The 24,403-nt window shown below is 41.3% G+C and overlaps 1 protein-coding gene across 1 annotated transcript in view; it reads left to right on the top strand.

Moving 5' to 3' along the window:
- Window positions 1–24,403, top strand: part of CARD14 (caspase recruitment domain family member 14) — a 195,671-nt gene that overhangs the window by 142,231 nt on the left and 29,037 nt on the right. The window contains exons 15-16 of the mRNA XM_089668671.1: window positions 1,486–1,612; window positions 22,837–23,074. Coding sequence (XP_089524797.1) covers window positions 1,486–1,612; window positions 22,837–23,074 — 365 coding nt within the window. The remainder of the gene's footprint in view (window positions 1–1,485; window positions 1,613–22,836; window positions 23,075–24,403) is intronic.

Here is a 24,403-nt window from a genome sequence, read left to right as displayed (position 1 = left end):
ACCCACAGGGCAGTATCAGCGCATAAGCAGGAACTGCTCCTGTGATGATGATTACAGACATTGGGGATCTATATAAAAAATTCAGGGATACCCTCATAAGGTAATGAAAAGATCTAGAAGAAAGGTTTCAGTGTAGATGTGCATGGAGTTTCTGGTACCTCAGGAGAGAGGTGAGGCCCATGTACAACTGAACCCAGGGATACTTAATACCCGCTATGGTGACCAGTGGGAGGAAGTACATGAAGTTCTATCAAAACACTCTCACATTCTAACGCGTTCATCAGAGGCATCTGGGATTGTTGGCCCAAGATCTCGATTGGTAGTAAAGAGGGCAAGAAACCTAAGGGGTGAATTAGTTCAATCAGAATTTATACATGCACCCTCTAGATTTGCCCCGCATGAAAGGTATGTTCCCATGCAGAGGTTGCCAAATTTGTAAATTTGTTGACAAAACCAATAAATTTACTGATGCAGATCGACAGAATATATACTACATTAAACAGTTCAACTGTGGAACAGCAAGGGTCCTTTATATTTTGGAATGTCCATTTAAGAAGCTTTACGTTGGCAAAATAAAACGCCAAATACAATTCTGCATTGGGGAACATCTAGGCAGTATCAGGAATGCCAAGAGTAGACAGGACAAAAGTTCCATAGCAGAGCACTTTGCGATCTTCCATAATGGGAGACCAGATGGCCTCAAGGTGAAGGGATTTTAGCATATAACACTATTAAGTCACCAAATGTGTATGGCATATGTAAAGTTCTTGGTACTTCCCCTTTGACTGTTCACCAACCTATTTATTATATTGTGGGATGATTGAATCAGTACCATATGTCACTTTAAATGGAAGTTTCCACTTGTAAGGACTAAATTGCACTCATCCTTTTTAAATTGTTGCTTGCACTATTATGCTATGGTGATGTTAACCTAACATAATGGCGGCATCTGGTGGAGGATGGAAACTATGACACATATCAGCCCAATAAAAGCCTGATCATCCCAATCAGCTATTGCCAGGTTCTTGCCAGGCTTATGTGTCCTTCCCCACTAGACATCTGTATGCGTGGAGGTGTGTGCTTGTGAGCTTGGGCTAGGATTTTCATTGCATCTGAGAACGTTGTCATTTGTGTTTTTAATGGTGTTTTGGTGGAAGTGTTTCTTTTTGACACTTACCATGATTTTACAATGTATTTGTAATCAATAAAGTTTAGTTTGTTTACATCACCACAGTTGTTCACTTTGGAACCTCCTTTGGTGGAAAACCCCCTTTGAGTTCTCACACATATTCTGTTGTGCTTAGACTTATATAGGTTCTGTGAACATCACCTTATTGTCGGTAGACATGGGTGAGTCCGTCTCCAATTTAACTACTACAAGTACTAATTAGCCGTTATTTTATATTCTGTGCATGAATACTCAGCAATACTCTTGTTTAACAGGTTTGAGTGTTGTCATGATACTTATTTGTTATGTTTCTGCAGGTAGATTTTGATGTTATAAATCCTGCCTACAAGGTGAACCTAGGTGGAATGATGTTTGAGGATGCTCATTGCACCCTTAATAGAGTTACTGGCTTCTGCTGTCTATCAGTACAATCCAACATGGAAGGTAAGGAACACCCTATAAATAACTGTTGTTTTAAACTCTTTGCTTAATTTAAGCATGTGACAGATCTATCTATCTATCTATCTATCTATCTATCTATCTATCCTTCCTAATGGTGCTAATGTGGCAGAAAATATTTTTTCTTGATATTTGGCAGTCTTTTTTTCTAAATATTTTTAGCAGAAAGCCATGTTCTGAGGTTCCATGTGGGATAAGCCTACAAATGGCCTGTGTTGGGGTGCTGCACAACATCAGTCAGGTGACAAAGCAGTCTTCCAACCTGGGTGGGGCACAACATGTTTTACCATGGGAAATTGATAATTACATACCCAAGGCCCTACATGTTGTGACACTAGGCAGCATCTGTGAGTTCTGTCAAGTAGTATACTAAGCTACAAAATCAGATAATTATATTATGGATGTATCATTCTTGTAAACCAGCCTCTTGGTATCCCCTATATCAGGTATTAAGTAGGAAGGCTGCTAGGCATTTTAAACACATCTTTTTACATTCTTCTCAAAAATCAAAATCATGAGACATTAACTGAGGTATTAGTCCTTATTTTGGCAAATATATGTAAGCTCCCTACCAGTGTCAAAGGTTCTGTTAAGTCCTAATCACATAATTGGCAAAGCTGACAAGGTGGCTTCCCTTACACTTCTTGACCAATTCTCCCTGGAGTGACAGGGAGTAGAAGATGAGAACTGGCACAGTGAGTCATTAGATGGCAGTTTTGATGCTGCTGAGATACTGTGGATGCTAGACTGGAACTTGTGGAGAATGCGGGCACACAGGAGCTTATGATGTGTCTATTTCGAGGAAGAGTGTACATAACATTAACCTGTTACTGCCTGGCCAATAGCATAATGATGGCCAAGCGGGACTCTCGTCCTTCTCGGACTGCGCCTCACTGTGGCGAGATCTGTCACCGACTGTGTACCTTGGATACAGCCAATGACAGATATGTGTAATGGTCCATTGACAGTACCATGTGACCTGCTGTGACTGATCACAGCAGGTCACATAACAATTGTAAATAATAGATGGCTTCCTTTCATGCCATCCATTGTTTACAATTGTGTCACTAGCTGTGATTGGTCACAGTGATCACATGTACAGGCTGGACCAATCACAGCCCATCATATAATCACTTTGACCAATCAGTGTCATGTGATTAGCTGTGGCCAATCACAGCTAATCAGAACAAAAAAAACTGCATGAATCAACTTCATTCAGCTAAATGCTTGCCTTATAGCAAATAAATTCTTTGCTGTAAGCAATCATTAAAAAAAAAATCCCTTAATTCCCATGGATGGGACCCAAAATACTATCACAAATAACTTATAAGTCTTCAACATATAATTTATCAGTTTTTTATCATTTCTTTTGTGCCTCCAATACTGTAGTGCAAGCCTTGAAATTTGCACTCGCCTGCTCACATTGGCGAGTGGAAATTATGGTGGGGGCGAGTATGCCCCCAGGGCCATCTTGCTGAGCAGGCCCGGAGCTCAGGCCGGCTCTGTCACTCACACTGGAAGCCATCAGACTGCTCAATAGCTGAGCGCAGTGAAAGCAAAGGAAGGAGTGTGTGCTGTGCTCTCTTCCTCTCCCTAGAGTGCAGTACCCATCTCTGTGAGTAAAGGTAAGGAAGTACTGCAACTTTTTATAGGGCTGTGTGTGTATGTATCTGTGTATGTATGTGCATACGTGTGTGTGTGCATGTGTCTGTGTGTGTATGTGTGTTTGTATGTACATGTGTCTGTGTGTATGTATCTGTGTATGTATGTGTGTACATGTGTGTGTATACATGTGTGTATGTATGTGTGTGTATGTACATGTGTCTGTGTGTATGTATCTATGTGTATGTATATGTACATGTGTGTGTATGTATATGTGTGTATGTGTCTGTGTGTATGTACATGTGTCTGTGTGTAGTATCTGTGTGTGTCTCTGTGGTGTGTCTGTACGTGTGTGTGTCTGTACATGTGTGTGTATGTATGTGTCTGTGTGTGTGTACATGTGTCTCTGTGCATGTGTGTACATGTTTCTGTGTTTGTGCCTGTGTGTGTGTACGTGCGTGTGTGCACATGTGTCTGTGTGTAAACATAAATGTATCGCTGGTTTGGTCAGGTTCAGGATTATGTGGTTATTATGGGTGTTGGAGTATGGAGCATTTGAGGTACTGCTGGGTTGGAGAGAAGGTAGGATATGCTTGGTAGAGTTATGGTTTTGTGAGTGAAAGATTATAGGAGGTTATGGTTGTATGCGGTGCATGGTCTAAGTATGATGGAGTGTTTAGGGGCACATTGGAGGCCACAATGTAATGTGGGGGGCCTCTGGGGACACTGATATAATGTGAGGGGACCCTGATGTAATGTGGGGGGACTCTGGGGACCCTAATGTAATGTGGGGAGACTCTGGGGACCCTGATGTAATGTGGGTAACATGTAACAGTGTCATTTCATGAGATAATTTACAAGGGTGTGTTTAGGGGCGGAATTATGGGCGAGGCAGGGTAAAGGCTGGGTGGGGCAACTGGTGGCGAGTAACTCTTAAGACCTGGCTAGTAGCTCAGGACTTGAAATTTTGATCCCTGCTGTAGCGTGCACTGTGGCCACCTATCTTGCCATAGATATTATTGGACAGCCGTTATTCAATACACTATAGAGTGAACCACCAATTGGTCTCTCATAGCGCCATGCAAGACAATTCGTTATGTCAATAGCGCCATGTGACAATTCATAGTAAATTTTAAGTTGTATCTATTTTGATTAAATCGACTCATAAGTTCTTCTAAGTGATTCATTATGCTAGTCCATATCAAGCAATGATCATCTCTGCACCTGAACAAGAACAAGGCATGGTTCAGGTACTCACTGCAATCCTCATCAAAAAATATGTCACATTACCATCTCCCCAGGTAGAGATTGGCATAAGCTGGGGCACAACAAGTGCCCATGGCCATGCCCTGTACCTGGAGGTAGTGAACTTCCATGAACATAAACCAATTATGTGTCAAAATAAAGTACAACAGCTTAAAAAAACCTAATTTAATTCCCAATGCCTCCTATCCTGCTTTATCAAAATGGACGTATTACCCCAACACCCTGCACTTGAGGGATGCTCGAACATAGAACCAGATGGGAATGACAAGCTATGCACTCACTTAAGAAGATCTAATGTGTCCTTCACATATGATGGAAGTCTTATAACATGGGGCATTAAAAAAAGAAATCTACCACTCTGCTGGCATTTTCTGTAATGGATCCAATTCCTAATATTATAGATCTGCCAGGTGGGGCATTAAGATTTTTGTGTACTTTGGGTATAGCATAGAATATTGCTTCATGTGGGAATTGTACATTCAAATATTCATATGTGTCCCGTTTATTAGTGCATCTGCATAGGCTGTGTTAATGAGTTGTTTTACTTCAAGATTGAAGTGGGATGTTACATCTTCTGGGATCCACCTGTGCCATTGTGTGTTATTTAGAATCTCAAGGCACATTTTTTCATAGTGTGTCTGAGTCATTAAAACAATATCTGAGGGTTTAATTACAGTGTTAGGTCTGTTTTGAAGTTGAGTTAAAGCTTGTCGTTACCTAGGAGTTAGATTAGAACTCTTGGAAGTGATGGTCATATGTTTGATACCACTCGCTATGGCCACCAAGAACACCGAGATTCAGGGGTTCAATGTCAAATCCAGACAATTTTGTGATTTATTCTTAAAAGGTGTATTTGCATAAGTTAGCTCCACTAAGGCTCGATTCTTGTCTATGGTTGAGTTGACGCCACTTTCTTCCAATAATAACATAAGATCCCTCAGTATCCTAAAGTCCTACATGGTAAAATTCTTGCATTTTTCTGTAAGTTCTCTTTCTTGCCTTAATCTAGTTCTACTAGTATCAGACATATATTTATATGTTAGTTTTCTGGCGAACAGTTATAAATTTTGATGGTCTCATATTTGAAGGCTGATAACTCCTCCTGAGACAGAGGATCAGGTGTCAGATTAATTATACTTAATTCATTGTCACTGACAGATTGGAGGTAACACAGGTACCCCAGGGGGCCCGGATGGAATACAAAGGCATCCAATGTCCCCTTTCTGCTTGCTTCTGGTGGCTGGTTGGGTGGTAACAAAAATAGGAGAATGGTTATAGGGCATTAGTGTTTGGGACTGGGTCATTTGTCTATTGATTGTTTCTGCTCCCATCATGCTTTGGAGTTGGCCTTGCTGTGTGGAGTGAATTGTGCTTGTGTTTGTTCATGTGCCAATAAGTTGTAGGGCCTGTGTTGCTACAGGACCCAAATATGGTGGTACGTGAAGAGTCTATAAATCCCATCACGTGGCATATTGACACCATTTTGTGGATGTGAGGGCGTAGCAGTAAAATTAGAAAACGTATCTGGCTGTCTCTTTGGCATATTTTGTGAATGCCACCACCATAGTGATGCTGCTTATGTGGTCCCATCTGGGTATTGTAGTGACTGGCCATTTGCTGTGATTTAGGCAGCTGTGAAAAAGAAGAGGACATGGAAGAATCAAACTCCATGTCGTGTACCCACCCCTCATCCCATCAGGGGACTAGTCCACCTAGAGGCAAAGCCTTCTGCTACCCTATCCTTTGCTGGTTTGGTTTGTTTCTTACTGATAATGTCCTTGTTCAATTTAGCTAGAAATAATTCTTTTAAGTTTTTGTGATTTATTGCCATATAATACACTATTCTTCACTGTCTCATATTGTGAGTGCTTTACCATCACCTCCTGATCCACCAGATCCATGTCCGCCTGGTATTGTGCCTACAATAAGTTCATTAACTGTATATTACATTTAGTTAATATCTGTTCCTAAAATATTTTGAATTACAGGGAGATATTTTTAATAGTAGGAAATATTTGTACTCTAAGCCCCAAAGGGCTAATATTTTCATGGGTATATTGTTGAAAAAACTCCATGTGACAATCCAAGCTTAGTTTTTCTTCAGTAACAGTTTTAACTTAATAAAGCATTGATTAAGCCCCTCATCCTCTCTATTAGTGCCATTGCAAAATGTATGTATACCGCTCATAAATGCTGTCCAGGCTGTACCCACAAAGTCCATTTCAAAGCTCCAATGCTGGGGAAACAATACTGGATTGCTACAATATATTTCAAGGTATATACACAAACCAACCATCCTAAAATATGCAGTTATAGGTGTTTCCACCTTAGTAGTCAGTCATATGATCTAGAATGTCCATTGGGTGGCACCATGAGTGCAGTATAGAATATCCTGTGGCACGTCCCTGATATATATCATGTTGTATTTAGAACCAAGAATATGGACTCTGAAGGCACATACCAGACCAATATTTATAAAACAAAACAATTTTTATCAACAATAATAACAAATTTTGCACAATTAACATTGTGTACAGGTCTACATAAAAAACGTTTGGACACCTCTACTGATGATTAAATATCTGATTATCATGGGGGCTACACCAGCTGTTTCCAACTCCTCTCGGTGTAGGGGGTCCACCTTCCCTTGATATTAGGCTCTATATGTTTCGTGACAGGGGTCTCTTCTTCAGGGGATTAAGATGTGTCTATTTCAAGGAAGAGTGTACATAACAATACCAGATAGTGTAGTTACACAATCGATTAATATAACCTACAAGAATTGCTACCCGTGTAAAAAATGCTTAAATATGCATGCTCTTTTCTGAACCAGTTGGGGGACTCCCAGGTGGGCAGCAGCAACAATCCCTTGGTGGATGACGTAACACATACTTTTTCCTGGACACCATGAGCAGGGGCTGACAAGTGGCAAGTGCTGCAGTGCAGGGAGACTCTATGGAGGCTGTCTCCTCAGGAACGTTGGTGGGAACAGGCACCAGTGGTTCACAGGTATAATGGCAGAGTGCTAAGCTGTGCATTTGGTGGTGGTGGTTGGTTTCATGGCTGGTCTTCTGGGTTTCCTTGGCAGTACATGCCTAGCTTTCTCATGGGCATCTGGCCTTTCTGGTTTGTGTCACTGAATGAGGGAGAGATTTTGCTACCTAAAGTTTGGTGGTATTCAGCATCTACCCTCTTCATTTCTTCTTAACAAAGCACTCTGCCATCTGTGTATTGGTAATTTATTAAAGTCATAAGCTAAACCCCCTTATGCAAAGTTTCTTAGTTCCTTTAAGGAAGAAGTAGCTTTCCACCTTTCAAGCCTTAAGTAAGCTTATATCTGATGTTAATGTGCCAGCCGCATCTACCAGTCAGTTTGAGCAAGTTCCCTTTTCTCCTGCTTAGGCGGCTTCCAGTTCTACTGAAGCTTTGGGCAGTAAATAACTCATCCCTAAGTTAGATGACCTGCATTCTTCAGCCTCAGAGTCAGAACAAGTCGAGGGTCAGGTTGAAGTCTCCAAGTCAACAAAGAGTAAACTTTCACTGAAAGAAATAGGTGACCTTTTTGGGGGCTGACTACGATACTTTGGAAATTCAGGAGGAAGAGATGCAACCAGGGGTAAAACAAAAGAAAACCAAGAGTTTTTTCCAGTTCATCAAGTCATGACCAATATAATTTTTAAAGGAGTGGTCAGGACTTGAAAAGAGGTCCTTCTTTTCAAATAATTTGAAAAGATGATTTTAGTTTGCTTATAGTCCAGATGTGTTATGGAACAATTGTCCAAAATTGGCCACTCCTTTATTCAAAGTCTCTAAGCATTCATATTTAGCTTTTGATGACATGGGACATCTCAGTGATTTGATGGATATAAGAGGTGATATTATCCCGAAGAGGATAAGCCCTGGCCACTATTTGTGGTGCTACGAACTTCACGTCTTGGCTTTCCCAATTACAAAAGGCCATCTTCTGGCTGGTACTCCCAAAGAAGACTTGCTAAAATCCTTCCCAACACTTTTTAAAGCAGTTAGTTTCATAGCTGGCACCTCAGCCAAGTCAGTAAAATTATCTGCTAGGATAGATCTGTGGCAGCAAGAACATCAATCTTGCTTTACACCTGGTTGGAGACATGGCTCCAAGTAGCATTTATGCAGTATGTAGTTTTCAAATAACCTCCTGTTTGGCCATGACTTAGAGGGAGCACTTGAATGGACTGCAGACAGGAAGAAAGCTATTCCTGGTAAGAAGTAATCCCTTTCCAAGAAGTTTTTTTTATCCCAATAGAGAACAATCCAAAGAAGAGAAAGAGGAAAAACTGAAATCAAGTTGAATGAGCCACAGGGGGAAAGCAAATGGAAATGCCTTGTTTAACCCTCCTGGCTAGAAGACCAAGTCACAATTATGCCAGGTCCCCAGTGGGAGAAAGACTAGAGAGGTTCCTTCCACAATGTAAAAAAAATCTCTCCCAACAACTGTGTTTGAAGGGGATAAGAAACAATTACGTACTAGAGTTTAACACCAAACCTCCTTTAAGATTTCTAGTTATGAAATTACCAAAAGACCCAACATAAGCCCAGGCTTTGCTTCTTCTAGTAGGGGAATTGGTATATCAGAATGTTCTAATTCCAGAGTCAAAAGAGTAGAAGGAAAGGGGTGTTCATAGTAACAAAGCGGTCTGGAAAGAATTGTCTAAGGCTTCGTTGACACCTATGCAGTGTGTTTTTTGTCCGTTTTGCAGTGCTTTTTGCAGATCGATTTGTGTTTTTCTACACTCAGTTTTGACGTGTTTTTGATGCGTTTTTAAATTTTTTACATTGTACGGCTTTTTTTTTTGTTAAAGTGGAATTTTTTTGTTGCTGGGCAGAATAAAAATGCAAAACGTGGAATTTCATCAGCTTCTCCATTGAATTCTATTGTAGCAAGAATGCTGCTTTTTGCTTTTAAAAAAGTCCCTGACCCTTTCCAAAGATGCACCAGCTCAAAACAGCATAAATGTGAACACGTTCCATAGGAAACCATGTTAAATTGATTGTAGTGCACTTCTGCAAAGAGCACTAAAAAGCGCGGTGGTGTGAACGGAGCGTAATCCTGAATCTTCAGCCTCTAAATGCAGCCAAAGATTTCAAATGGAGTCCATTTACTCAGTCAGGAATTTACTCCAAAAATAATCTTTTATGGCCACCATGGACTTAAAAGATGCTTACCTACACATTCCTATCAGGGATAGTTCACAGAAATTCCTGTGCCTAGCAATAAGAGATCGGATGAAAAGTTTACCACTTCCAGAGCAGAACTTTACCTTTTGGATTCCCATCAGCACCAAGAATATTTACCAAGATCTTAGTGGAAGCATTGGCAACATTAAGGCTTCAATTCATCATGAATGTTCTCTTCATGGCAGCCACCAAGGAGAAACTACAGAAGAATCTATTGAAGGCAGCACAATGGCTGGAAAAGCTCGCGTGAATCATAAAAATCAAGTCTCTCCCCTTCCCAGACAATTATTTTTTGGAGGTAGAATCTTCAGTGGAAGGAACAAAGAATATTTCTCCTGGAAGAAAAGATCAGCCAATTGGGTCAAAGAATTTATCAAATCAAACAAAGCAGCATGGTTACAGTGAGGTAAATTATCAGGATTGGGCATCATGACTGCTTCTATTCAGTGGTTCATTCCACCAAGGGCCACTCTAGTCTTTTCTCCTCCAGAACCTCAAGCACAAACATCTTGTCAGGGATGCGGGTGTGACCAGAAGTGTGTGGACTGACACAGGGAAACGTAGGCTTCAGATATAGTAAATAATATAATTTATTAAGACTAACAATACAAACGCAGTGCAAAACTAAACATAACACAGTGCAAACAAACTGAACCAAACCTCCAACAGATAACAAACATACGATACAAGAGTGGTCAGGACTAGCCGAGGTCAGTACAGGCAGAGTTCAGGCAGCGTCAGGACAGCAGAAACAGGATCAGGAAACCAGGGCCAAGCAAACAGTACAACAAGGCACAGACTGCAGGTCTGGCCATCCCTTAAATACACCACCTGCAATCAGCCCCAGGTGATGGCTAATTGCCGAAGTGAGCCTCTGGTTGTTGAGAGCACCCGCTGGCCAGCCCTGGTACTGCAGCCCACAAGGCAGGTGAGTCCCACCACTATTGGCAAGTCCATTCCTGACACATCTAGAGGAGAAGATATGCCTTCCCACCCAAACAAAACATTAATTTTGGTGATGGAGGGATTGAAAAAATCTTTAAGGAGGATTAATGTGTGTTTTCTATATTCCATATTTTAAACATGGACAGCAGTTGGAAATGGGGGGCCCATCTAGAGGGTTAGTGGACACAGGGGGGTTTATTTACTAAAGCTGGAGAGTCCAAATTCAGACTCCCTTCTGCATAGAAACCAATCCGCTTCCAGGTTTCATTGCCAAAGGTTCATTTAACAAGCTGAGGTTAGAAGCTGATTGGTTTCTATGCATAAGGGAGTCTGATTTTGGACTCCCCAGCTTTAGTAAATAAACCCCCGGGAGTCTGGTCCCAGGAAGAGAAGCAGACATGGCTGATAGCTGTGGCCAGGGGTATTTTGGCATTTCAGAAGCTGCTCAGAGGTCATCACCTGCAAGTCCGATCACACAACACTACTACAGTAGCCTATTGGAACAAACAGAGTGGAACCAAAAGTCCCCTCTTAATACAGATAACTCAAAGCATATAACTCTGGACAAAAATACATTTTTGTTCAATCTCTCTGATCTACCTCAAAGTAGAACAGAACAACCTGGCCAATTTCTTGAGCAGGCAACAGATCTCCCAGAAAGAGCGTGATCTCTGGATCTGTAGGTATTTGCCAAAATACTTTCCTATTGGGGAGAAACTGAATCGAAACTATTTTGCACGTGGAGTGAACACAAAAGTTTACAATTAATTCACTTTGGACCCAAGGGATCAGGTGTAGCAGTAGATGCCCTCCAGAACCCCTGGATTTTCAATGTATGTTACGCCTTTCCTCCAAATTAATGCTAGAGAGCAGGGCAATTATTCTGACTGAACCATACTGGCCAAAAACGGCAACGTTTTTACTCCTACTCTCTTTGACAAACCTCCATTTCTTCTACCTCCCAGGCAGGATCTTCTTTCTCAGGGACCGGTACTTCATCCCAACATGTTTTTATCTTATGTTGTAGTGCTACAATACACCCCCTTTTGCAAAAATTCCCAATGATTTCTCTATTGTGTATGTGCTATGGTAACGTGTACTATAAAATACTTCCCCCCAATGTGAACATTCCCTCATGTTACTCTTGTTATTTATATGTGATATATTGCACTTCCCTTAATTTACTAAAAAACAATACTATACATAAACCATGATTATCATAAAAAAAACCCTTTAAGTCGACCCAGCAACACTGGAAACACATTCCCATAGCCCCTAACTGTCCCTGATTTGGAACAAAGTCCCTCTGTACCTCTTTCATCCTCATTTGTCCCTCATTTGTAAATTTCAAAAGCCAGTATAAAGGAATAGTAGTGGTAAAGAAAGCATGTGTGGGTTTAACTAATCTTTTTTTATATAATTCTCCTTTAACCACTTCCAGTCCAGACACTTTTACCCCCTTCCTGTCCAGGCCAATTTTCAGCTTTCAACGCTATCACACTTTGAATGACAATTGCGCGGTCATGCAACACTGTACCCATATGAATTTTTTAGCATTTTTTTGAGACAGATAAAGCTTTATTTTGGTGGTATTTATTCACCACTGGAATTTTTATTTTTTTTGCTATATAAATGAAAAGGTCCAAAAATTTTGAAAAAAAGTGTTTTTCTTTTACAATTTTGCAAATAAATAATATTTCATAAAACTTGGCCAAAATTTATTCAGTTATCTTTTTAGTAAAAAAAAAATAACCCAAATTAGTTTATAACCAAAAATTACAATTTTTTAAAAACTTTTTTACATTTTTATTTTATTTTTTTTATATTATTATTTAATTATTATGTTTTTTTTTTTTTTTTTCTACATACTGTCACCCTAGCAGTACAGTGTCACCTCGCACAGAGATCCCGTACAACGATCGGTGTTCCACTGTGTCCTCTGGACACAGCGGCACCGGATCGTGGTGCTGCCCGCTCACAGTCCATAATGGCGGGTGCCGTTTATGAAACCCGCCCCTGGAGTGCCACCGTCCTACCGTTTATATACAGCGGCCGGATGGCAAGTGGGTAAGGCAGCGTGGCAGGGGGTGTGTCATAAGCCTACATATTTTGCTAATAGGTGTTCCCCATTTCCATCTTAAAAAGTTGGGAGATATGTGTTTCCAAGTCTAGTATGTCCTCCAAATGAGTCACCAGGCCCTTCTGAGAGACCAGCCTTCATCCTGGCTCTCTCCAGCAAGGGGCCTCCCCTGGATCTTCTCACCTTGGCTCAGGTTCCTCCACACCGGGCATGACAGCCTTAGGACCACTTTAAAGCAGGTAGGCCCAGACAGGCTTCTGGGCCTAACACAGAGTTCTCTCCAGCAGCGCTCCATTGGCCTCAGCCTGAGGAAAGAGAGCCACGACATGGCCTGTCCCAAATATATATATACTGTGTATATATATATATATATATATATCCTTTCTCAGCATGCGCCAGTGGCCAAAGAACCTCCTACTGGGCTGTCTGGAAGACATAAATATTCATAACTCAGTCTAGTTGTGCAATCTCATACTATGACCTGTGGTACCAGTGACACCTACAGACAACAGTAAGAAACACACAACCAAACTGATATTAGGGGAAAGCCAGAAAAGAAACTGTATAATCAGTCAGTCAGCCAACTACAACCCAGCCAAAACTAAATTTACATATTAGCCCCAATTTAGGACCAGGGGGCTACATCCAATTTTTAAATGTTTATTTTAATTATTTTACAGGGTTTTACATTTATGTTTATACATTGTATGTAGTGATATGTTAGCCACATGCATGTATTTTTAGTAAGGTAAAAATTTATGCAGTATAATGTATGTAGCATTGAGGTAGCCACACGTATGCATTGCTTGTGCATTAGAAATAGGTCTGTGGAGATGAACAAAGGATTAAGTTCTGCCAGATGAGCAATGCTGATTAGAGCTGGAGGGTATAAATGGCGGAGAGTGAAGCAAAAGGACACTGCTCCTAATAACGCCACGCTGATAAAATGCATAGGACTGAGCTTTCGCTTCCAGTGCCTCATGTCTGGTCCGTGGAATGCAGGAGCGTCCCAGACACATTAACCAAAGCGCTATTGCTTGCCTTTGCATGCAAGCCTATATACATTGTAAGTGTAATTTTATTTTGAGTGTGAATTTTAATAAACAGTATAACACTATGGGCGATTGCTCTCTGATTCCTTCTGCATTTTTCTTTGGTGGAGTGGAGGTGTAAAGAGTGGAAGAGGATATAGCATTGGTGGAGCACATACATTTGGAGGAGAGTGGTGTTAATAATTATGATGTTTTTTTTTTTTAATTTTGATTTTTTTCTTTTTCACTGTCCCTTTTTTTTTTTTTTTGATCACTTTTATTGTTATCACAAGGAAAGATAAGCCCAAAGCAAAAAAAAAAAAAATAGGCGAAAGGGCTACATGACAAGGCAGGACAGGGTTAAAGATAGAGTTGGTTAGAAAAAGGCGGTCACTTACTTGATTGGGAGTTGCGGAGAGTAGGTGGAGCTCCTGGGGGGGGGGGTACACGAGAAGGAGACCCAAATCCTTGGGAGCAGCGGACGGGTAGGAATCTTCCTGCCTCCCTTCTGTCATTGGCGATTTGGATTCCCTGTTGGGACAGTTGAGGTCGACCGATGCATCCAGGGGCACAGACTGGCTTCTCAGGCATGTTTCCTCCCTGATCTGTGAAGAGACTGCGGTCACGGGGGAGCTTCCTGTTCTGCATGCTTGGAGGTTTCGGCCTCCAGAGCATTTTAGCCCCTCTTCATCCCCCGGAGCTCAGCGCCACATTGGGTGCCCCCTCGGCACCCTTCTGGCCCATCGCTGCAGCCCTCTCTTGCGGCTTCTGGTGAGCGGCCTGGGAGGAATTCTCGCCATAGGAGCAGCTCCTCTAGGCGGGACCCCCCTTCCCCTGTGCCCCGGGCCCTGCCTGGTCCTCGTGGGAGTCGGGACCTTTCAGCTGCCCCTGCCAATGATGCTGTAGTCTGTGGGGAAGCGTTGCGTGGGAGTGATTCCTCTGCAGGCACTGGCCAGTTGGGTACAGTGGCCAAAGGTCCCCTCCCACCCATGCGCAGACATGCAGTGGTCCTTCCTCCCAGGCAGGCACCACGGTCCTGGATGATAGGAACCACGGAGAAGCGGCCTAGGAGTTCCGGCGAGGGGATGCAGTCCCCCCACGGGCGCAGTGTGGGCAGGAGGCCTAGACCCTCGGTGTCGCCCAGTGATCTACAGGACGGCCAGCTGGAAGATCCTGCTGTGAGGTCCAAAGGAGAGCTGTCCTGCTCTGAAGATGGGGAGGCGCTTGGAGGTTCTTCTGTGGTGGAGTCAGGAGTGTCCTGCGTTACTTTCTTCTTCTCTTCAGTCTGATTTGCATGCTTTGTTTGATTTGGGGGTGGGACTGAATGTGGCTGCTAGGGGGTCCTGGGTCAGGGGTTCCGGTGACCCCCGCTCCTCACACAGCGGACCCTGAGACTGCTGCATCTGGGGTGGTCCCAGGTCTGCGTGAGTTTATTGTGGGCTTGTGTATGCTGGTTCAGCGTTTCAACATGCGTTCGCCTACCAGCTCTCCCACTGTGTCTGCTTGGGTGCCGGTGGCCCTGACCGTGGATTTGACCCCGATCCGGTGTTTTGTGGCTGGGGATCGTGAAGTAGTAACGCAGATACATAACCTGATGTTGGTTCTCCAGTGCCTCCCCAGACCGGCAACCTGTATGTTATGGGAATTGGTTTATGTACATGTTTTTCTGTTTAAGGAATGTTATTTTGGTTTACTTGTTAATAAACATCCAGGTCGGCCAATTTTGGTAATTTCTTAATTAGTATAAATTGGGAAGGGTAGCTATGGTGAGATGTAGAAGGACTTGGAGACATATGGGTTACCCTAGTCATGTAAATATCCCTTGTGATAGCAATAGGCAGTGACGGGTATTCTTTTCTGAGAAATCTGGGGTCTATTAGGCTCTAGATCAGCCTTTTTTTTTATAATTTAAATTTGTATTGGTTTTCAAAATATTAGGATAATTAAAATCTACAATATAAATTCTTTACATTCTTATAACAACAATATCTAACTTATACATTCATTTCCCATATTTTCCTTATTTCTTCCAACCCCCCCCCCCCCGTTAGAAAAATCCGAAGTCACCCCCTCCCACCCCACCCTTCGACTACCGCTCTTTGGCAAGAGAAAAAGAGGCTTTAAATCATGTTCTCACCACAGGGGGGCAGGAAAGAGAGAGGCCTTATTCCATCCACTCACCCTTGATCTAAACTCTTCCCATTTTTTCCATTTCGCTTGGTATATCACCAAGCCATCTTCCTGGATATAAAACAGTTTCTCTAATCTTACAATATGGTCCACTCTATCTATCCAGTGTTTTTTTTTGGAGCTTCTACTTGACGCCAAAACTTTGGGATCAATCCCTCAGCTGCATTTAAAAAATACCATACTCCTGATTCTTTATATTTATTTACTGGTATTTCTGTATTATGTAAAAGGCAGGTTTCAGGGTCCAGACTAATATCAATTTCCGTAATCTTTCTAATTTGGTGTACCACTTTTCTCCAAAATACTTGTATCTTTGGACATTCCCACCATATGTGATAAACCGTGCCTATCTCTCCACACCCCTGCCAACAAAAAGGTGATTTCTTTTCACTCATCTTATGTTCTATACTCGATGTAAGATATCCTCTTGTCAAACATTTAAAATTCATTTCCACCTCTCTTAACTTATATTCTCGTGAACCAATCTAAATATTTTTTTCTGTTTAACCTCAACTATCTCCACACCCAGATCTCTTTCCCATTTTTCTATATAGATTAATTTTTTTCCACCTCTATCTAACTCAGTGAGAATTTTATATATTTTTGCTGTACCATGTTTCCCGTCACCTCGTGATCCTAACAACTTCTCAAACAGGTTCCAATCTATACTCGCTCTCAAAGGCTTAGGCAATTTTCCCACAAAACATTTTAATTGATTATAACTCCAACTATCTATCCTAGTGAAAATCTTTCCCTCTTCCTTTTTCAAATCCTTAAGTGTTCTCAATTCTACACCTTTCATTATATCTCTCAACTGGGCTCCCTCATTCTTGATCCATTTTCCTAAGACCTCCTCCCTACCTGGCAGGAAGAACCCTGAATTTCTCAATGGCATCAGGAATGAGTCATACTCCCACTTTAACTGTCTGTGCATTTTATCCCACACTCTTAACACATTTAAAGTATACACACTCTTTCTGCTTTCTTTTAATCCTCTATACTCTGTAGGCACCCATATACTCGTACTTAAATTATTACCACTAAGTGAATTTTCTATTGTGACCCAACTTTTCCCTTTTAAATTATATGTCCAGTCAAATATTCTAGCCAAAATAACTGCATTATAATATCTCTTAAAGTCAGGCACACCCAATCCGCCATTCTCTATATTTCTAGTTATCACTTCATAAGATACTCTAGGTTTTTTATTTCTCCAAATAAATCTTATCATCATCTTTTTCCTTATCTTAAAATATACCTCTGGAAGCTTAATAGGGACCATTTGAAATTTATATAGGATTTTGGGAACTACAATCATTTTTATCAAATTTATACGTCCCAACCAGGACCGATTTCCTCCCCCTAATCTCTTTAATTCCTCTCTAATTTCGTTTAACATTACTATATAGTTTGATTTATACAAGTTTTTATAAGCTGAGGTGAGTTTTACTCCTAAATACTTTAATTCTCTCTCTTTCCACACAAAGGGAAATTCCCCTTGTATCCCCCTTTTTTCTTTATTTGGAAGGTTTATTTTTAATATCTCTGTTTTAGACGAGTTAATTTTTATGTTTGACATCTCTCCATATTCCATATTCCTTCAGAGCCCTCATTAAATTAGGGAGCGTTATCCTAGGATTTCCTACATAAAACAATAAATCATCTGCAAATGCGGCAACCTTATGCTCTATATTTCCCACCCATATTCCTTTTATGTCTGTGTTTTTCCTTATTGTTGCTAACAGTGATTCCAAGGACAGAACATACAATAATGGGGACAGTGGGCAGCCCTGTCTTGTTCCGTTTGTCATCTCAAATGACTCTGACATTTCCCCATTTACCATAACCACTGTATTAGGTTGGACAGCTTGGAGGAAGATAAGAGTAATAGGGGCGGAGAGAGAGAGAGCGAGAGAGAGAGGATAAGTTAGAGAGAAGGGAAAAGATATAAAGGAAATGGAAGATTTAAGATTTATAACCTATAATGTAAACGGGTTGTGTTGTCCAGGAAAAAGATTTAAATTATATAAGGAACTACGACATAGAGCAGCATCAGTGGCTTTCCTACAGAAAACTCAAGTCAAATGTAAAGTTGTATTCTAGATATTATCCGTTATGGTGCTATGCAGATTCCCCGGTTAAAAGAACAAAGGGGGTAGCTATAGGATTTGCAAAGAATATAAGGTTTGAGTTGGAAGAAAGAGAGACAGACCCAGAGGGGGGAGGTTTTTTATTTCTGAAAGGTAAAATACAAGATATTGAATGTATAGTTGCTAATATTTATTGCCCTAATAAGAAGCCGGAGTTATTCCTGAAAAGAATTTTAAAAAGATTGATGGATTTTAGAAAGGGGTATTTGATAGTAGACGGGGACATTAATTTATGTGTGGACCCACAAATGGACACTACTTCATCTACACAAAGAGAGGGGAGTAAGTCCCTAAGAGTATTGAGGAAAGTGATAAGGGAGTATCAGCTGGTGGACAGTTGGAGAATTATGCACATGAATGATAGAGACTATTCCTTCTTCTCAAGGGCCCATGAGATGTATTCTAGACTGGACAACATACTGATAGATCACCGATTAATAGAGTCTTTGGTTAGAGTGACAATAGAGGTAATGTCACTCTCATACCATGTAATGAAAGTAGGATGGGGAAAAAGGCCTCCAGGAGGGTTGGTGTGGCAGTTGAATGAGGCTCTCCTAATGGATCCAGAGATTGAGCGAAAGATTGGAGAGGAGATTAAGAGATATTTTGAGGAAAATGAAACGGGAGAGGTGTCGGAGGCTACAGTGTGGGAGGCCCATAAGGTATATATAAGGGGAGTCCTTATTGCAATTGGGGCTAGAAAGAAAAGGGAAAGGAGAGAGAAGATCAGTAGGCTCCTAAAAGAACTGGAGGAGGTTGAACAATTGCATAAAAAGAATATAACGAAAGAGATAATGCAGAAGGTAAAGGAAAAGAAAGAGGAATTAGAGATTATGATGGAAGAAGAGAGTCTTTAACAAAGTGTTATGTGAAAGATATAGATGGGGGGATAGAACAGGAAAGTTTTTGATGAGAACTTTAAGGAAAAAGAAAAATAGGAATTATATAGAGAAAATAAAGAACCCCAAGGGAGAACTGGTTCACTCAACTAGAGATATTGCGAAAGTGTATAGTAACATTGTACTACTGTGGGGGGTGATCAGGGTTTTTTTTTCTACACTTTGCTTTGATCATTTATTTCTCCTGCAATGCAAAGCTTGCTGTCATGAACCTAACTTATTCATAAACTGTCATGAATGAGTTAGGTTTTTGACAGCTCAAGATAGTGATCTGTGATTAGCTGGAGCTGGTCACATGGTACAGGGTGCTGTGATTGGCCCCATGTATCATGTGACAGCTGTGGGCAAATCACAGCTCCCTAGGAAGAGAAGCAGAGCTGTTATGAATCAGATTGATTCAAAGCAGCTTTGCTAACATTGTGATCATGTAAAATGAAAAATCACTGGAGAGGAAATACGAAAACAGAGGTGTCAAAAAGAGAAATGGATTTTTTTTATGACAATCATGGTTTATGTATAGTATAGTATAGTATTGTTTTTTAGTATATTAAGGGAAGTGAAATATATCATATACAGTATATATAACAAGGGGGAATGGTCACAGTGGGGGAGGTGTTTTATAGTACGTGTTACCATAACACACACAATAGAGAAAACATTGGGGATTTTTGCAACGGGGGTGTATTGTAGCGCTACAACATAAGATAAAAACATGTTGGGATGAAGTACCGGTCCCTGAGAAAGAAGATCCTGTCTAGGAGGTAGAAGACATGGAGGCTTGTCAAAGAGAGTAGGAGTGCAAAACGGGGAGGTGTATTGTAGCGCTACACCATAAGATAGAAAACTGGCACCATTTATATCCCTAAAGTAGGGAAACAAAAGCTGGCGTTTTAGCAGCTGCTCCTTTATACACTCGAGCTGTTTCCATTAGCGCATTATATAGCATTGATTATTCATCCCAACATAGCCATGCTAAAATTGACGGCCTGGTTTCTGAAAAACAAACATAGAAGGCAAAAGGTCTCCTGAACAGAATGGTAAATACCTCACTTCAAAATCACAAACCAGTTACAAGAACAATTTATAATGAAGTTTGGAAAAAATTTAATTTATGGATCTTGGAGTCTACCAGAACCCAAACAGATACCACCACTATTTTGGAGTTCCTGCAGGATGGTGTAGAAAAGGGACTAGCCTTAAGTACCATTAAGGTGTAGATAGCAGCTCTCAGCCTGTTATTGCAGAGGACATTGCAGGACGATTCACTTATTTCCAGATTCTGAAAAGCTGTTTCAAGATGTAGATCAGTTCCAAGCAATACAATTCCTACTTGGGATCTCTCTAGTGCTAAGGGCATTTATTAGATCACATTTTGAGCCTCTTTCTTATATGTATCAATGAGGCTGATTAAGCTTAAGACAGTCCTACTGATAGCCATTACTTCAGCTAACATGGTCAACAAAAAAGCAAGCTTTATCTGTACAAGAATCCTTTTAACAGAATATGGATGATAAAAAAATACTAAGGAATGACTCAGGATTCATTCCTAAGGTTGCTTCCTCTTTCCATAGGAGTCAAGAAGTTATTCTTCCCACCTTCTGCCATCAGCCTACCAACAGCAAAGAGGAAAAACTTCATCTTCTAGATGTCAAGAGGTGTCTTTTGGACTATCTGGAAGCCACTAAAGTTTTCAAATCATTTGAAGCCTTATTTGCCCTGTTTTCAGGAAATCGTAAAGGCAGGCAGGCTTCTAAAGGCAGCCATCATAGAATGCTACAAGCAGGGGAGGACTGACCATTTAGCTACTTGGGCTCTGCCTGAGGGCCCGGAGTCAGTAGGGGGCCCCATGAGATGCCCCTGGTACCTTTCATAGGCTTTTTTGGGTGTGGTTTGAGTTTGGGCAAGGACACAGGGGCCCCATGATTTCCTATTGCCCAGGGGCCCCATGAGTTGCCAGTCCGCCCCTGGCTACAAGACTCTAGATTTAGATCCCCTGAAGACCTTGAGTGCCCACCTTACTAGGGCACATTCAACTTCATGGGTGGAAAACTCTGGTGTCACCCCAGAGCAATTATGCACAGCTGCCATGTGGTCCATCTTTGAACATCATTACCTGCTGGGCATGTTGGCAAGTTAAGATCAGGCATTTGGGAAGAAGGTCCTCCAAGCCGAGGTCCCCCCCTAATTGGGTGAGTACTTGTTCATCATCTCAAGGGCTGTCCTGGAAGACAACTGGGAGAAAACCAGAGTTAGACTTACTGGTAACTTTATTTCCAGTAGTCTTTGAGGACAGCACTTTCCCACCTGATTTTATATAGTTGGATATTGTTATTTGTATTAATATTTTTCAGCTCCATCCTTCATTTCTTGGGTTGACTGGCCATGTTCCCAAAGAACCGCCTTTTAAACAGCTGAAGGCAATGTGTTTTCTGTCCCGTTGAGAGGAGCTCCATCTCTCAAGGGCTGTCCTGGAAGATTAATGGAAATAGAGTTACTGATAAATCTGGGGTTTTTTTACGGCTTGGTGTTCAGGCGCTCTGTATTATTTTTTTGCTCCCAGTGTGTTCCTATTTACTCCTAATACTTACAGATATTCTGTTCCTGCAAAGAGACTGTCATCTTTCTGCTTTCATGAAACCTTATTTCTCTATGGATTGTGTGTCAGAATACTTTCTCTGGTGTAGGTTACATTAACTGTTTTTAATTTCCCGAAGCAACAAGACACAAATAACCAATTAAAGTGTAGCATATACCATTCCTGACCGGAGCTAACCAATCATTATCTCTGCAATGGAGTGTGGGTTATACTGCAGATTGGGCATGAGCTCTGGGTTTGGACTGAACCCATGTTCAGTTTGGATTTTGTTGAACGGCCAAACTAAATGGCTGTTCAGCTAGGCTGAACCTCCTGGATGCAACAGGGAGTGAAATTTTTAGTATATGTGACTAAATGTGACAACAGTAACAATAAACTTACAGTGCTCAAGTAACCTATGTGGTAAGTTCAAATAATGATAAGAGGAATTTAGCTAATGCCCATAATAACAAAGATCCATAAAGGGCTCTGGAACGGTTCCCGCATGCTCCTCCTGTCGACTCATGCTGGTGTTTCCTAGTATGCATAAAATAGAAGTGGACTGGAGAGCAGGATCCAGTTAAAAGCTGTGTATTTTGAGAATAAAATCAATAGCAAACTCACACAAAAATGGATAGTTGTCAGCATGGATTAAGAAGACAGAGAGACACTTGTCTGTATGTCAGGAAGTGTGTCATCACCTGGGCCACCTGCTGGTGGCACTGTGGTCCCGATAGTCAAAGGGCACCAGTAAGTGTATCCCAGCAGCTGGGTTGTCCAGGTAATTAGGCTGCACCTGACTAAATATTAGCTTCCCGCTCAGACTGATTGTTAGAGAGCTGGCTTCTGCAACCAGTCCTAAAATATGGGCAAGGTACTCTCCCAGAGTTGAATTCATGTTGCTTGGTATGGTTCAGATTGTGCACCACCCTTGCTGGCCAGCCAGACTGCATACTTGGATGAGGGTCTGGTATAGATTTGGGGGGACCCCATGTTTTTCTCCCATTTTTTTGTGTGGGGTTTCCAAACCCTTATTAAGGATAAGGGTCTGGTAAGTAATATTAGGGGGAATCCCACACTTTTTTGTGCATGGGTTTCTCCGTTACCTTCTATTTGTTTACAAATAGAAATAAGCAGCTGGAAGCTGTCATTTACTGGTAATTTTAGTTCTATCTATGTAATCTATGATTCCCAGTTATTAAGGTAAATTACATTTCCATTATTGTAGAATGGTGACATTAATATTTATTCTGATTTCAGTTTATCGGAAGTTATTGAATGACATACAAAGTGGCTTGGCCACCTCTGGGGACTCCTTCTATGTTCGTGTGAACCAGTTAATGTCTTCACGTATTGAAGGTGGCCTAAAAGTATCATGTGGTGAGATCTTACACATCACAGATACAATGTTCAAAAAACGTTGCCAGTGGTTTGCTCACAGGGTCAATGCATATACTCTAAAAGATGGAGACTCAGGAATCATTCCCAATTACAAACAGTAAGTATTTTTAGCACAGTTCAAGGATCGCAAAACATTTGGTACATTTTTTAGACCTTTTTAATATTTGCTAAGTAAATTCTTAATGATTCACACTATTCCATATGCATGCAGCATGCATGGTAAAGTACATATGTAGGTGTGAAAGGGCCCATATTGTTTCACTTTCATTTCGCTAAAAAATGCAGCACATATATATAAACCATTCACATACAGTAGGAAAGAATGGAATTTCTACGTCAAATGCATTTTTATTGAGCAAATTACCTGCGTTGTGCTGCATCAAAACAGACAAGTGTAAATAGGCCCCACATGAATTGGTTTACTGTTAAAGGATTTTGGCTGCTTATTTGTCATTAAAATAAATCTTTCCTTACTCTATATTTATTTAACTAATTCTTGCTGGCCGTATGCATATATGAGGCCACTGGGCACGTGGGCTTTAATTCTGAACGGCTGCATATATGGGAATGGTTTTATTTGCTGAGAGTATGCTCACTGTGCACTCCCAGAACAGTAACATTAATTTCAGGGAAGCTTCTGATCCATACTGGAAATTGGGAGCTTCCATTCATGTGACTGCTGTGAAAGCCAATCACAGCTGCCTCTGCCTCCTGGCATTTAGATCCTCTTAAAGAGCTGGGGATGGCTGCAGGAAGGGATTAACTGACCCCTGAACAGTGAAAGCAATAAGGTGTCCGTTAAAGTGGCACTATGATCTCCCATTAAAGGGTAAGTTCACCTTTAGGAGTATATTACATGTTACACCCATATTTAGGGTGTAACATGCTCCTTTACATGCTCCTCCTACCACCAGCGCTCCCCTCTCTGTGACAGCAGGCCGGGGATCTTCTCCCCACACCTGCTGTCACAATTTGAAAACAGCCCACCTGGCCAAGTCATTTATTTAGTTTCCTGGGAATGAATAGACTACAAGTACCATCAGCCACTGCAGGCGACAGCTTGTAGTGCTTAAAATATGAGGGCACTGGTGAGCGCACTCATAGTTCATCGATTCTTCCTGCCATTCAGCAACTGCCTGCCTGTACAGGAGGTATGGGTAGACAGCTTACTGAGAGTCTGCAGCATTTACAGGTTTTTGTGTTTTCTCCCTACAAACAAAATGAATACCTGTTGATCTTGACAGTGAGGTTCATGTCATGCAGCTTACTGTGATGGGGTAGCAACAGTGGTACACTGCTTCTGTATTGAGAGAATTTTTGTCGCCCTTGTGTAGGCTGTGTCTGCTTGCGCTTCAGTGGGATGTGAAGTTGCAGGGGTTGTGGCTTACCGCGGGTGCAATGCTTCCAAATTGCCAAGAAAATAAAT

This window comes from Staurois parvus, unplaced genomic scaffold, assembly GCF_062004578.1.
Source record: "Staurois parvus isolate SC_StPar_1 unplaced genomic scaffold, SC_StPar_1.0 ptg000008l, whole genome shotgun sequence".
Taxonomy (NCBI): domain Eukaryota; kingdom Metazoa; phylum Chordata; class Amphibia; order Anura; family Ranidae; genus Staurois; species Staurois parvus.
This window is presented reverse-complemented; position numbering and strand designations above follow the sequence as displayed.